Below are 15722 nucleotides of genomic sequence, written 5' to 3'. Positions count from 1 at the left end.
TGTTTTAAAAAGGTTGTTTTTGGAGAAGTGCTTGCAGTAGATAAGGAAGGAGATAAAACACTGAAAAGGTGATTTTCCTGAGTGACTTTTCTAGATTCTGTGTTATGAGCAGATTCACTGTGTAAGCAGTGTTGTTCCAGGGCCAGGCAATCAAATATGGTACTGAGGAGGTTATTCTCTTTACCTTTCCTCAGAACCTTGTGCTGCTAATGGCATCTGAGAAGAATGTCTGCTGTCACCAAATGACATCCCTGGTATGGACATTGCCAGATTGGTTTGTGAATATACATAAGGCATTTGTTATGGGCTGAATTGTGTCCCAAAAGTGTTAACCCCAAGTAGCTCAGAATGTGACTATATTTGGACGCAGGTTCTTTTAAGTGGGAATTAAGTTAAAATGAGGTCATATTAGGTCAATTAGGGTGGGCTCTAATCCAGTATGACTGGTGTCCCAGAAGAAGAGTCAATCATGATGTAGACATGTACAGAGGAAAGACCATGTGAAGACACAGGGAGAAGACATCCATCTATGAGCCAAGGAGAAGGGCTTACTAGGCGGGTGAGCCAGGGAGAAAGACTCACGAGGACAGTGAACACTCAAGTCATTGTAGATAGTCACAAATTTGTGAGGCCTCACCATTTGGATTACACTCAGAACTGCATGAATTGCCAACATACTCAGTGAAGATTGATTTCCAGTTCCTTTCTTTGCTCATTTTAGGAGCAAAAAACTGTTTTTTACTGTTTACTTATTTCTGTTTTTACTGTTTACTTATTTTTATTTTGCTATTTATTTATCCAGTGAATGCTAATGGAGCTGTTACTATGTGCTAGGAAATTCAAACTGCATAAGTCTGCACACTCGACTTTCCCTTTTGTATGTCTCAAAGGCATTAATATTCAATATTTCCCCAAACTAAACTCATAATCCTGCCCTTCCAACCTGGTCTTCTCTCTTCTCTCTGTGCCTCTTGTAGTAAAATGGCACTACTTCCATTTGTGCAAGACGGAAACTCAGGGGTCATCTTTGATATCTCTAATCCTCATCTCCCATATCTAACCCATCACCAAGGCCTTTCTGTTGACCCTTCTTACTATCTCTGCAGTCTATTACGTATGTTTCTCCACCAGCAACACTACCACCACCTTGGCCCAAGCTATTTCAGTTAAGCTCCCCTGCAAGCTGTTACCGTCCTGCAACCTGTCAGAGGAATCTTTTCAAAATTGAATTCTTTCCCACAGGAGCAGGATTAAAAAAAAAAAAAGACAGAACAGCTCTAATTAATGCCATCCCCTACTAAAAAACCTTCTCATTGCTTTTCTTTGTTGTTGTTGTTGTTTGTTTTCTTTTGGTATTGTTTTTTGACTTAAAACAAGAGAAATTTATTCTCTCGCAATTCTAGAGGCCAGAAATCTAAAATCAATGTGTTGGCAGGGACTATGGTTTGAATGATTGTCCTCTCCCAAACTCATGTTGAAATTTAATCCCCAGTGTGGCAGTATTGAGAGGTGATTGGGTCACGAGGGCAGAGCCCTCATGAATGGATTAATAGGTTAATGGATTAATGGGCTGTCACAGTAATGGAACTGGTAGCTTTATAAGAAGAGAAAGAGACTGGAGCTAGCACATTCCGCTCCCTTGCCATATGATGCCCTGTGCTACCTTGGGATTCTGCAGAGTCCCCACCAGTTAGAAGGCCCTCACCAGATGTGGCCCCTCAACCTGGGACTTCTCAGCCTCCGTAACTCTAAGAAGTAATTACTCAGTTTCAGGTATCCTGTTATGAGCAATGAAAACTGGACTAAAACAGCAGGCCTGTACTCCCTCTGAAGACTATTGGGGAGAATCTGTTTCTAGGCTCTTTCAGCTTTTGGTGACTCTAGGCCTTTCTTGGCTTGTGACCATAAGACTCCAATCCATGCTTCTTTGCCTCCAACTCTTGTTTTTTTTTTTTTTAATTTTTAATTTTTGTGGGTACATAGTAGTATGGGCTACATGAGATATTTTGATACAGGTATGCAATGCATATTAATCACATTTTGGTAAATTGGATATCTATCCCCCTCATACATTTATCCTTTGTGTCACAAACAACTCAGTTATATACTTTCAGTTATTTTTAAATGTATAATTAAATTATTATTGACTATAATAGTCACCTATTGTGCTATCACATATGAGATCTTATTCATTTTTTCTAACTACTTTTGGTACCCATTAGCCATTCCCATTCCCCAACCCATTATCCACTTCAGTCTCTGGTAATCATCCTTTTACTCTCTATGTGTGTAAATTCAATTATTTTAATTTTTTGCTCCCACAAATAAGTGAGAACATGCAAAGTTTGTTTTTCTGTGCCTGGCTTATTTCACTTAACATAACAACCTCCAGTTCCATCCGTTGTTGCAAATGACAGGATCTCATTCTTTTTTATGGCTGACTAGTACTCCATTGTGTATATGTACCACAGTTTATTTATCTATTCATCTCTTGATGAATACTTAGGTTATTTCCAAATCTTGGTTATTGTGAACACAGCTGCAACAAATATGAGAGTGCAGATATACTTTTGATATACTGACTTCCTTTCTTTTGGGTATATACCCAGCAGTGGGATTACTAGATCACGTAGTAGCTCTATTTTTAGTTTTTTGAAGAACCTCCAAACTGTTACCCAGTGTGGTTGTACTAATTTACATTCCCACCAACAGTGGACAAGCGTTCCCTTTTCTCCATATCCTTGCCAGCATTTGTTATTGGTTGTCTTTTGGAAAAATGCCATTTTTACTGGGGTGAGATGATATCTCACTATAGTTTTGATTTGCATTTCTCTGATGAATCATTATACTGAGGACATTTTCATATGCCTGTCTACCATTTGTATGTCTTCTTTTGAGAAATGTCTATTCAAATCTTTTGCCCGTTTTAAAATCAGATTATTAAATTTTTTTCTTGTAGAGTTTGAGCATCTTACAGATTCTGGTTCTTAATCGCTTGTCAGACGGGTAGTTTGCAAATATTTTCTCCCATTTTGTGAGTTCTCACAGCTTTTCAATATACAAAATACCTCAACTGACTTATGGCCTCACATGATCTTGTCACTTTTTACCAAGAATGTCTTCCTTTGTCATCTTCAGCCACAGTGGTTTTCTTTCTTGCTGTGTTCTCTCCTGCCTGTTCCATGGTGAGCAGGTCTATGCAAACCCACCCCCAAGGTGAGAGGCTGAAGAAAGAGGCTGACAAATTCAGTTTCTCAGAAAGAAATATTTAATAGCTTCTGACAAACAGAAGTATATCTGGGGTAGCCATGCAATGGTGGGTCCCTGCATTCACCGTTCAGAAAGTGTCCTTTGTATGGCAAGCTTTTAGGGTACAAACAGGTGCAGCTGATTACATCTCACCTTCTTGCTGAAACTCATGACTGCTGGGGAGGTTAGATAAGCAGCTTTATGCACGGCTATATATGCTACAGGCATTGCTGAAAGACCTTGCTGCAGAACACCTTGGTATGCTGTGTTCAAACATCAGTTATCATGGCGAGTCCCCTTCCAGATGGAGTCACTCTTGCCATACAATGGCTGTTTTCCTACACAGACACAAGGCTTTCGTTTATCCTGTTTCTTCTGCCTGGAATACTCTTCCCTTCCCTTTTAACCTTTTAGCTCTTGTTTGCTTTCAGATCCTAGCTCAAGCAAAACTTTTTTCTGAAAAATCTTTCTGTGACTCTGACTAGGACAAATCCTTTATAATAAGCTTTCTACACACTGTGCGCCTTTCCCTCATAGCTCCTGTCGTGGTAGCAATTTTATATCGATTTGTTGCTTACTTGCTACATGTCTCCCTAACTAGGTTATAAGCACAACTGAGGGCAGGAACCATGTTTGCTTTTTTCATACTCTCAGAATCTAGCATGGTTCTTGGCCCATAATAAGTGCTGAATAAATTTTGTTGAATGCATGAGTGAATGAAGGCATAGGTCATCCGTCAAGGAAGTCCAGTCTAGAAGGAAGATAGGAATCACAACTCAAAATGAGAGGTGTGCTCTGTTAGAGATAGCAGTCCTTTTTTTTTTTGTTTTTGTTTTTTTGAAGGGGGAGTTACTGAGCAATGAAATCCCAAAGCCTAGAAACCACCACTTTAGATCCTGAGGAATTTTAACAGAGAAAGTGATACAATCAGATACATACTTTGGACATTTTTCTCTGGCATCAAGGTAGAAGATGGGTTGTACCAGACTAAGCCAAGGGGCAGGGCAGGGGTACAAATAAGGGATTATTTCAATATCCTGCTGATAGATGATGACCTGAATTTAGTTGGAAGCCATGTGGAGGAAAGAACAGATAAGAAATAAAAGGTATGAAATGGATTGAATCTTTTGGATTTAATGGTATATTCATATGGGTGAAGGAGAAGAATTAGGTGACTGGTTGATGCCATTCATCAGGGTTGGGACTATAAAAAGTGGAATTAAATTTTGGGATAAAGGGATTGAGTTATATATGAGGCATATGGTTCTGTTGAATACCATAGTATTGTAGCTTTGATTGTGTGTGTGTGTGTGTGTGTGTGTGTGTGTATGCCTAAAGCTGTTAGGACTTCTTGAAACATTGTCTGTTCTTGACTCCTGAGTATATTTTCCTAGTTTTCCTCCTACCTCACTGGCTACTCTTCTGTGCACAAAGCTGGTGCCTTCATCTAACTTTTGTTTTGTTTTATTTTTGTTTGAGACAGAGTCTCGCTCTGTCACCCAGGCTGGAGTGCAGTGGCGCGATCTCGGCTCACTGCAACCTCCGCCTCCCGGGTTCAAGTGATTCTCCTGCCTCAGCTTCCCGAGTAGCTGGGATTACAGGCTCGTGCCACCACGCCCGGCTAATTTTTGTATAGCCTTCATCTAACTTCTAAGTGTTAGTGAATCCCAGGAAATAGGCCTAGGGTCTTTTGCGTCTCTGCTCTACTTTTTCGCCAGGTGATTTCATCCAGTCTCATTTCTTTAAATACTTTTTATACACTGGTGATTTTTCCCAGCCTGTCTCTTGAACTCTCCAGACTAGTACATTCAAGTGCTTACTTGACATTCCTACTTAAATGTCTACAGGCATCTGAAATATAACAAGTTCAACTACAGAACTGTTGATTCTCTTTCCTCTCAAGACTGTTTCTCCCATAGTCTTCTTCATTATGGTAAATGGTAATTAATCTATCCAGCTGTTCAAGTGAAAAGCGTGGGAATCAAAGCACCTATGTTTAAAGTATGGATGAGTTTAACACCATTAACTACCATTAATCATCTCAAAGCTTAAATGTCACCAGGATTATGTGCCCAGGAAAGTCATAGTTAGAAAACCCTCTTTACACCCAGATTAAAGAGGAATTCTCTCATCTTTTCTTCTAGTACCTGCGTAGTTTAATATTTTAGAGTTAAATCTTTGATCCAATCAGAGTTGTAGTTTATCCATATGTATGATTTGGGAAATTAATCAAATTTTATTGCAGTATTATTTATAATTGCAAAACATTAGGAATTATTTAAATGTCCAGATATAGGAGACTGATTGACAAAAGCATGGTGTGCACATGTGTACACACACTTCACATTCACACACCCAGGAGTCAGCCTTGATTTCTTTCCTCCCCTTCCTCCCTCTTCCTCACATTTAGTCCATCATTAAATGCTGTTAGTTCTGCCTACAAACATATCTCATGATCCCCATTCTTATATTTGTGCCTGAGTCACCATCATTTCTTGCCTAGCCTCCAACTTCCTTTCTTGACTCCCTTTAAGAAGTCTCTAAAAAGCTGTTAATGTATATGGGTTTCTTTTTTCTTTTTTTTCTCCCCTCCCCTCCCCTCTCCTCCTCCCCTCTCCTCTCCTGTCCTCTCCTCTCCTCTCCTTTCCTTTCATTTCTTTTTTCTGAGACAGGGTCTCACTCTGTCACCCAGGCTGGAGTGCAGTGGCATGATCCTAGCTCACTGCAGCCTCGAACTCCTGGGTTTAAGCCATCCTCCCACTCCAGCCTCCTGAGTAGCTGAGACTACAGGAATGAGCCACCACACCCAGCTAATTAAAAAAAATTTTTTTTTTATAGAGATTGCTGTGTTGCCCAGGCTGGTCTCAGTCTCCTGGCTTCAAGCAATCCTCCTGCCTCAGCCTCTCAAAGTGTTGGGATTACTGGTGTAAGCCACTGCACCCTGCTATTTTTTTTTCTTGTTTTAAAAGAATAACATAAGTCCGAGCATGTCACAGACCTATTAAAAAGTCTTCAATGGTTTCCTATGAAACAATATAAAAATCTTGGCCAAGCGTGGTGGCTCATGCCTGTAATCCCAGCACTTTGGGAGGCCAAGGCAGGAGAATCACGAGGTCAGGAGATCGAGACCATCCTGGCCAACAGGGTGAAACCCTGTCTCTACTAAAACAAACAAAAACAAAAATTAGCTGGACGTGGTGGCGCATGCCTGTAATCCCAGCTACTCAGGAGGCTCAGGCAGGAGAATCACTTGAACCAGGGAGTCAGAGGTTGCAGTGAGCCGAGATCGCTCCACTGCACTCCAGCCTGGTGACAGAGTGAGATTCTATCACAAAAAAACAAAAAAAACAAAAAAACTCAACCCTTAACCATGATCTACTGATCTAGCCAACTTTTTGGCTTCCTACCCTATCTCTCTTCCTTGCTCACAAACTCATCACGAGCTTTCTTGCCTCAGAACCTTTGCATTTTCTTCCCTGTTCTATCATTCAAATCTCAGTTGAAAGTCCACTTTAAAGAGGCCTTCTCTGACTCTACAATTTAATGTTTTACCCCCATCTTTCTCCTAGTCACTACCATATTTTCGTTTTAATTTCTTCATAGTGTTTATCAGTATAAGAAAAATTTCCTTCCTTTGCTCCTTCTGTTCCTCCTTTTATTCCTCTTTTTCTTCTTCCTTACCTTATTTATGTTTCTCACTCTTCAGATTGTAGGTTTTGTCAGAGAAGGAATTTTATCTTGTTTGTTTACATCTATACCCCCAGTGCCTGGAACATTCCTATAGTCCTGGCACATAGAAAACATGTGAATATGAATGTATCCATTCACTCTGCATGTGATGTGTGTGTATAATATTGAATAAAGTGATTGGGTTACTTTTTATAATAAAACAATCATTAAATGCTATGTTCAGAGTGCTCAAATATAGAATATTTGAAAAAGTGTAAACATTACCCCCAAAGATTGGGGAAGGAAAAAATAACATAGAGTTCATGTTGTTCCTTTGTTCAACTTTGTTTTTCTTTTTGGGCAGATTGGAGCAATAAGCAGAGTGGTGGGTGGGTAAAGTTCTAGAAAGAAATGGTGGGGGGCAGGGTGAGAAGGAGGTGGGGCAGTGAACTATATAAAATGAAAATAATGGCGTGAGCATAGTGAAGTAAGAATTAGATTTCATCTTTATTCTGGAAAGGGGTCAGCACAAATTACATGTCAATACTCAACTCTTGATTTTCTAGATGAATGGAAGGGAAAAGAATGAATGAATCCAAAGCAAGAGGGTGGTTTTGAAAAATCATGCTTGATTTTGAAATTCAATCAGAGGCAGATGAACCATAGATGTTCATCACCCATCCCAGAACCAAGTTCCTTTTCAGCAGCCCAAGTGGAACCATAAATGAAATGGGTAAAACAAGGCTACCCTAGTATTGTCCTATTAACTTTCCATAGTTAACTTTATACATTCTGCTCAATATTTTAAAATCAAAAGAGCTTCTGGTAGAAGTGAATTTATAGACAAAAACTTTTAAAAGGGATGTCTCATTCAGTCTGAAACCACAGCTGTGTTCCCATAGTTTTGCCTTCCTGTTTCCCATCCTCTAACCCTAAAAATTTCTTATTCATTTCCTGGACTCTCATGTTCCACCCTCTGTGAAGATCTGCCTCACAGTTTTAGACAAAGTGAATTCCTCTTCTTTGACACTCAAAGTCAAAGTTTATAGCTTAATAATTATTCCATGAACATCTCTTACCTCCTTAATTGGTCTGGAAGCTCCCTGAGTATGGATATTCCATATGTTACTTATTTTGTGGAGGCTGAAGCATTCCTAGCCCAGTTCTGGGCTAATGGTAGGTATTAAAGGTGGATGGAACAGGTTATTTGAGTCCAATTCATATACCTTTATTCAAAATAGACAACCTACCTGAGCCCTCTAGGATGAATCTTTCTCCATAAAATCATTAATGACATTTTATTTTGTATTTCTCCAGATTAATTAAAAGAGCACTGGGAAAATAATTTTTTATTTGCACGTGAAATAAAGTACTGCTTTTCAGAATGAAAACACTTATGAATCATTTTTATTATGAATAATTTAGGATATTTTGGAGATTCTATTTCTGAGTAAAACAGTTCAAAATAGGATTTTGTTAATACCTGTTGATACATATTTAGAAACAAAAATGAAATATCCTTTTGAAAGTTTGCCATTGTAGTAAATTCAGTCATTCAAATTGTTTTCTCTCAAGACCCAAAAATGCCAGGGCATTGCTGGCTTTGAGTTTATTCTGAAAAGAAAAGAAAATATTTTATTTTAAAGCATTATTGGTTGTTTTTTAAGTACTTGTAAGTACTACATTGATCAGGTTTAAAAAAATTAGCTCCCCAATATGAGAGAAAAATATTAGCAGGTTATACGGTGAATCTCTTAGCAAAATCCTCTTGACCTATGTTTTGCCCCGCTATTTGAAATCTAAATCTGAAACTTGATTGATTGTAGGGGGAGAGAAGAGACTTAAAAAGGGGAGAGCCCTCTTTAGGAGGTGCCCTTGTTTGGAAACTGGACCCTCGAACAGGTTGAATCTTAAGACCATTTGGAGGCAAATACAGAGAAAAGGTACAGTTAGGTCTGTGGGACAAGAGGGCTGCAAAAGGCGCCCCGAAGTCATCTAGCCATCCCCCAGCTGCTAGGCATATGTGTTGTTGTTTTCACATGACCCCAAATAAAAGTTAAGCTTTTTCAGAGCAAGAGAAGTGATATAAATGAAGGGTCTCAGATGAGGGTACAAATCTGTACATCTTAACATTTTCACATAAGAAATGGACTTCCCAGCTATAAACTATATTAACTCTGCGGAAAGAAGAGATTTAAGAAGTAACTTTGTGATACCCTAACTGATTTGTTTATCCAGCTTGCAAAGGACAGGTATGGGTAGCTGAAGATGGAAGAAATGTATGGGGTTGTGTGACATCCATACCATTAATGTGTCCTTCTATATTATGACCACTTCAGGGTTCTTAACACAGTCTTGAAAAGTGGGTGATTTGAGGCTGGACCTCTTAGGGTTCTTCCCCAATGCATACATAGGCCATCCTCCTCTAGAGGAACATTTCAGAAGTGACTATTGTGGCTAGGAGGAACCATATGCTTTATCTTTTAAGATAGCTTAGTACCATGTATCCTTTAGAGTGTTGGATGGAGATCTGCTCCTCGAGTCAAGGGATTTGGGATTGCATCAATTTGCTATAACCTACCAGTTATATTGCCTTTGGCAAGTCACTCAACTCCCAAGTCTTGTTTTCTTTCTCTATATCTTCATGGTAGAATGCATCTACCTGTATACAGCAGTCCCCCCCTTATCTATGAAGGATATGTTCCAAGACCCTCTGTGGATGCTATATAAAATCCTATATATACTGTGCACAAATTTCTTTTTCCTTCTTCACAGTTTCATAGATAGAAGATGCATTCTTACAAAGTAAGATCTCAGCAACCTCAACATATAATTTTTCTTTCTTTTCTTATTAAGTTGAGAACTTTCGCCTTTTCACTTAAAGGAAGCACTTTACAGCTTCTCTTGGGCACATCTGAATTGCCAGCATTACTACTCTTGTGCTTTGGGGCCATTACTAGGTAAAATAAGGGTGAGTTGAGCACAAGCATGGTAATATGGCGACAGTCCATCTGATCACCAAGATAGCTACTAAGTGACTAATGGGGAGGGAGTGGATACAGCATGGAGACACTGGACAAAGGGATGATTCACATCTTGGGCTGGAGAGAGCAGGACAGTGTGTAAGCTTACACCATGCTACTCAGAATTGCAATTTAAAACTTATGAATTGTTTATTTCTGGAATTTTCCATTTAATATTTTTGGACTGTGGTTGACTGGGGTAAGAGAAACTGTAGAAGGCAAAACTGAGGATAAGGGGGGGACTGCTGTACCTTCCAATGTTGTTGTACTTATCAAATGAATTTATGTATTTTATTTTAAATTTCTTTAGTGGTATTTACCTTCGCATGGTTCGAAATTCAAAATGTATAAAATGGATAGATACTTCATTCCACTACTGCCATCCAAATACCTTTTTCTTCCCAGAGTTATCAGTTTCTTGTTTATGTTCCAGAGATATTTTATGTTTATACTGCATAAACAAATACTTATATCCAGGCATATAAAGATTCTTTTTCACAAAAGATATATTCAATCTACAAATGAAAGTATACTACACAAATTGTTTTGTGCCTTGCTTTTAAAAATTTAATATATCTTGGAAATTGATTTCTAATTTATTTATAGTGGCGTAATTTCCATTGTGTGGATTTATTAAGATTTATTTAACTATTCCCTTAAAGATTGTTTTCAGTATTAACAGTGTTACAATGAGTAACCTTGTACAGAATGTCATTGTGAATGTGTGTCAGTATAAAGCCTGTATGCAAGATTATAAAAAAAACTTGAAAGTGATAAGCAATCACTTTTTCTTATGCAAGATTATAAAAAAAAACTTGAAAGTGATAAGAATAAACAATAAAAGGCATGTAGTAATAATTACTATTATTCCATTAAATTTTTAATCAGGATATTTGGGGTCATCTGGTTTCTGTTTAATTTTGGTTAATAGAAAGTTTTTCATTTTCAACCTTTCTTGTTTAAAAAAAAAAAGATCAAAAATGTCTTTACAACAGCTTCCTACTTTAGGAAGGAAGCAGGTAAATATTTAACAATATTCGGTAAGTCAGTTCAAGACTTTTAATGCCAAAGGGGACACTTTCTGTGTAAAATAGTCTGAGGTTTCCTAGTTAATAACTTGTAACTAGTATACTGAAGAATGAATTCTTCTTGGCATCTGTTAATGTGCTTTAAGCCTATTGAGAAGATTTGATGAACAGTATCTTTAATGATTAAGGGAGAGAGAGTTCAAGGTAACTTGGATTCTAGTTTAGAAGAAAGACAAGAATTACGCAAAAGGATTACAACTAAGACTTTTGTAAGATTTATTAAGAGTTTATATAGTCTCGTGCTGTTATTTTTGGCCATCTGTGACCTCTGGGAGTGGTGGGCAGTGAAGGTCTTAGGAAGGACTTATTTTTTTGGAGGATGGGGGTGTGGAAGGAGTGGCAAAGGAGAGGGAACCTGAAGACACTGCATTTTATTTTAAACTCATCTTGGTTTAGGAGTCTAAGGGGTAGACTAGGTAATAGTAGCATTATAGCACATATTAGTATCATCTACCCACCTTAAAAGTCAAACGCTGGTAAAAAAAAGAAAAAAAAAGAAGTCCAGTTACTTGAAGGATCTGACTCCTTGGGTCCTTTTAATCGAGACTTTAGTTTCATTATCTAATGAATTACTATTTCATTACAACTAGAGTTCTTACAACTTTTGAGATTGGTAGATTTGTAACAGAAACAATATAGAAAAAATTTATACATTTTTCTTATGATCCATCTAACATGCAGGGATATTTTATTATCATATGCTTCTATACAATTTCTTGGGTTTATGAATTTAGTTGTACTAGGCTTTCAGCTTTGTCATTTTTTTTTGTCCTTTAATAGTTTTGTCCTCTATTTATGGAGATAGAGTAATAGTTTTAGGGAATTCAGTGTAATGGTTTCTCTGTTCTTTGTTTTCATGTATCAAAGTGCTCTGAAACCAAACTCAGATCAGGAAAAGTCAGTAATAAAACCGTGAAGTAAATGACATTATACCTTTGTTTCTTCATCAAATTCTTCCATGGACTCTATTAGTTTCCCAGGTTCCAGCTCACCTAATGGAAAGGGGTAATCGGTTCCCAAAATGACTTTATCCTAAAAAAAGAAAATATATTATTTCCTGTAATTTTGTAGAACATAAAAGAGCCTCCCCTAAACAATTATATTTACTTATTACAAACATTCCTGTCATAAAATAACACATTTCTTCCTGATTAATAGAAAAATAAAACTGGTCTAAAATTTTAAAAAGATTTAATGGTTCAAATTTTATTCTGACATTTTTTTCCAGCAGGTGTCACTATTAGGTCTCTTTGTTGCAAATCAACCCCATTCTCTCTTTTTAATAACTGAAATATAGAATACTGAAATATAAGAAATAGATATTTATTAAAATATATGTGTATATATTCAGATGAGATTAAGGGATTCTGTCTTTCTTAGAATGATACATTGCAATTGATTCCACAATTTTCCAAAACATACTATTAACAGAGTAGGAAAGGAAAAATAAAAATCAAATAACTAGATAAAAAGTAAAAAAAAAAAAAAAAAAGAAAAAGAAAATCCTCTATCTCTAGATCAATTCCTGTAAACAATTCCTATAAACTAGATCGTAAGTTTTTGAACAGTATAGCTTTGAATTTCCGTTTGACACTTTATACAATAAAACACATAGGCTTGTCGATCTACAAATATATTAAGCAGTATGTCAGACAGTGTGCTGTAATCTAGATGTACCCTGGTCAACAAAACAGACATGGTCCCTTTTCTCAAGGAACGCATAATCAAGTGAGAAAGACATTCTTACATCAATAATGGCAAGTTATCAAAATAAAATAAAAAAATTTCAAACCAGAAATTTTACTTCTCAAAATGTATTCCACTCATACACTTGTGCTAGAAAGATATACAAAGAAATTAATTGCAACGTTATTTGGAACAGCAAAAGACTAGCCAACTAAATTATAGAATATCCCCAAATAAAAATGAATAAAGAATTCTTACATATCCTGAAATGGAATAATCTCCAAGTTACAGTGTAAAGAATGATCTTGAAGTTATAAGGAGGAAAAAAGAGTCTAGAACAATGTGTCTGCTATGCTTATATTTCTGTTTTCAATAAGGGACCTATAGACCCACAAATATACGTTGGTATATATACAGTCTATTTCAGGGATGGTATCTGAGAAACAAGTAACATTAATTGCCTCCATGGAAGAGGACTAGGGCTTGGGGGTCAGAAGATCCCCTTTTCTTTTTTTTTGAGATATAATTCACATACCATAAAATTCACCCCCTTTAAAGTGTATAATTCAATGGGTTTTAGTATATTCATAAGTTTGTGTAATCATTTTCACTAATTATAGAATATTTTAAAAATATTTTATTCATCTTATATAACCACAGATTTTTATCACCTCCAAAATAAATCCTATACCCATTAGCAGTGACTCCCCATTCTCTTTGCCCTCTAGCCCTTGGAAATCACTAATTTACCCTCCGTGTCTCCAGAATTGCTTATTTTGTACATTTCACATAAATGGCATCACATAATATATAGCCTTCTTTCATTTAGTTTAATGTTTTCAAGTTTCATCCATGTTGCTGCTTGAATCAATACGTACTTAAGAGTAGAAGTGTTGGCGCATATGGTAAGTCCATGTTTAACATTTTGAGAAACTATTTTCTACCGTGACTGCAGCTTTCTTTTTTTTTTTTTTTTTTTTTTTTTTGAGACGGAGTCTCGCTCTGTCACCCAGGCTGGAGTGCAGTGGCCGGATCTCAGCTCACTGCAAGCTCCACCTCCCGGGTTCACGCCATTCTCCTGCCTCAGCCTCCCGAGTAGCTGGGACTACAGGCGCCTGCCACCTCGCCCGGCTAAGTTTTTTTTGTATTTTTAGTAGAGACGGGGTTTCACTGTGTTAGCCAGGATGGTCTCGATCTCCTGACCTCGTGATCCGCCCGTCTCGGCCTCCCAAAGTGCTGGGATTACAGGCTTGAGCCACCGCGCCCGGCCGTGACTGCAGCTTTCTACATTCCCACCAGCATGTATGAGGGTTCCAGTTTCTCCAGATCCTTGCCAGCATTGATTATTATTCATCTTTTTTATTATGGCCATCTCAGTAGATATGAGGTGGTATCTCACTGTAGTTTTTATTTGTATTCCTCTAATAAGTAATTATGTTGAACATCTTTTCATGTGCTTATTGGTTATTTGTATTTCTTCTTTGAAGAAATGTCTATTAAGATCCCTTGTGTACATTCATGTCCATTTTGTTATCTTTTTATCATTGAGTTATAAGAGATCTTTGTGTGTTCTGAATACTAGAGCCTTATAGATATATGATTTGCAAATATTTTCTCCATTCTGTGAGTTGTCTTTTTTACTTCCTTGGTATTGTCTTTGAAGCACAAAAGTTTTAAATTTTGATGAAGTCTTCTTTATCTATTATTTTCTTTGGATGATTGTTCTTTTGGTGTCATAGCAAAGAAACTATTGCCTAATCCAAAGTCACAAAGATTTACACCTATGGTTTCTTCTAAGATTTTGTGGTTTTAGTTCTTCAGTTTAAGTCTTTGATCCATTTTGAGTTAATTTGCATGGTGTAAAGAAGGAGTCTAACTATACTTATTTATTTTTTTACATGTGGATATCACTACGATATGTTGAAAAGACTATTCTTTATCACACTGAATTGTATTGGCATCCTTGTTGAAAGTCAGTTGATCTTTATATCTGTCTTTAGGCTAGTCCCACACAGTCTTGATTACTGTGGTTGTGTAGGAAGTTTTGAAGTTGGGAATGTGACTGTGCCAATTTTGTTCTTTTTCTGGATTGTTTGGCTCTTCTGGATCCCTTGCATTTTCTTTTTTGAGATGGAATTTCACTCTTGTCACCCAGGCTGGAGTGCAATGGTGCAATCCTGGCTCACTGCAACCTCTGCCTCCCAGGTTCAGGCAATTCTCCTGCCTCAGCCTCCCAAGTAGCTGGGATCACAGGTGTGCGCCATCACGCCAGGCTACTTTTTGTATTTTTAGTAGAGACAGGGTTTTGCTGTGTTGGCCAGGCTAGTCTCAAACTCCTGACCTCAAACTCCTGGCCGCATTTGTCTGTCCTTCCTTCCTTCCTTCCTTCTTTCTTTCTTTCTTTCTCTTTCCTTCCCTCCCTCCCTCCTTCCCTCCCTCCCTCCCTCCCTCCGCCCCCTCCCTCCCTCCCTCCCTCCCTTCCTTCTTTCCTTCCTTCCTTCCTTCCTTCCTTCCTTCCTTCCTTCCTTCCTTCCTTCCTTCCTTCCTTCCTTCCTTCCTTCCTCCCTCCCTCCCTCCCTCCCTCCCTCCCTTCCTTCCTTCCTTCTGTACTTTAAATTTGTCTTCCACCGACTTCTGGCCTCTGTGGTTTATGAGGAGGGCTAAGGATAGAATCATAGGAATCATCAACATGGTGGGTGGAGTGATTGCAGAAATGGAGGACAGAGGGAAAATGCCTCGGCCTCCCAAAGTACTGAGATTACAGGCATGAGCTACTGTGCCTGGTCCCCTTTCATTTTCATACAAATTTTTGGATCAGCTTATCAATTTTTGCAAAAAAAAAAAAGACAGCTGGAATTTTGATAGTGATTGCATTGAATCTATAGATCAATTTGGGGAGTATTGCCAGTTAGCAATAGTAAGTTTTTGAATCAATGAACATGGACTGTCTTCTCATTTAGGTCTTCTTTAATTTTCTTCAACAATGTTTTGTAGCTTACAGGGTATA

The 15722-nt window shown here is 37.8% G+C and overlaps 1 protein-coding gene across 2 annotated transcripts in view; it reads right to left on the bottom strand.

Moving 5' to 3' along the window:
- Positions 1–8294: 8294 nt before the first annotated feature.
- ACMSD (aminocarboxymuconate semialdehyde decarboxylase) overlaps positions 8295–15722 on the bottom strand; it is a 64303-nt gene continuing 56875 nt past the window's right edge. For both annotated transcript variants that reach the window (XM_025404890.1, XM_025404889.1), the window contains exons 9-10: positions 11963–12061; positions 8295–8532 (exon numbers count right to left, since the gene is read on the bottom strand). In XM_025404890.1, coding sequence (XP_025260675.1) covers positions 8470–8532; positions 11963–12061 — 162 coding nt within the window. In that variant the 3' untranslated portion in view covers positions 8295–8469. The remainder of the gene's footprint in view (positions 8533–11962; positions 12062–15722) is intronic.

Source organism: Theropithecus gelada, chromosome 12, assembly GCF_003255815.1.
Source record: "Theropithecus gelada isolate Dixy chromosome 12, Tgel_1.0, whole genome shotgun sequence".
Lineage (NCBI taxonomy): Eukaryota > Metazoa > Chordata > Mammalia > Primates > Cercopithecidae > Theropithecus > Theropithecus gelada.
Note: the sequence above shows the minus strand (reverse complement) of the source record. Positions and strands in the feature narration are given on the sequence as shown.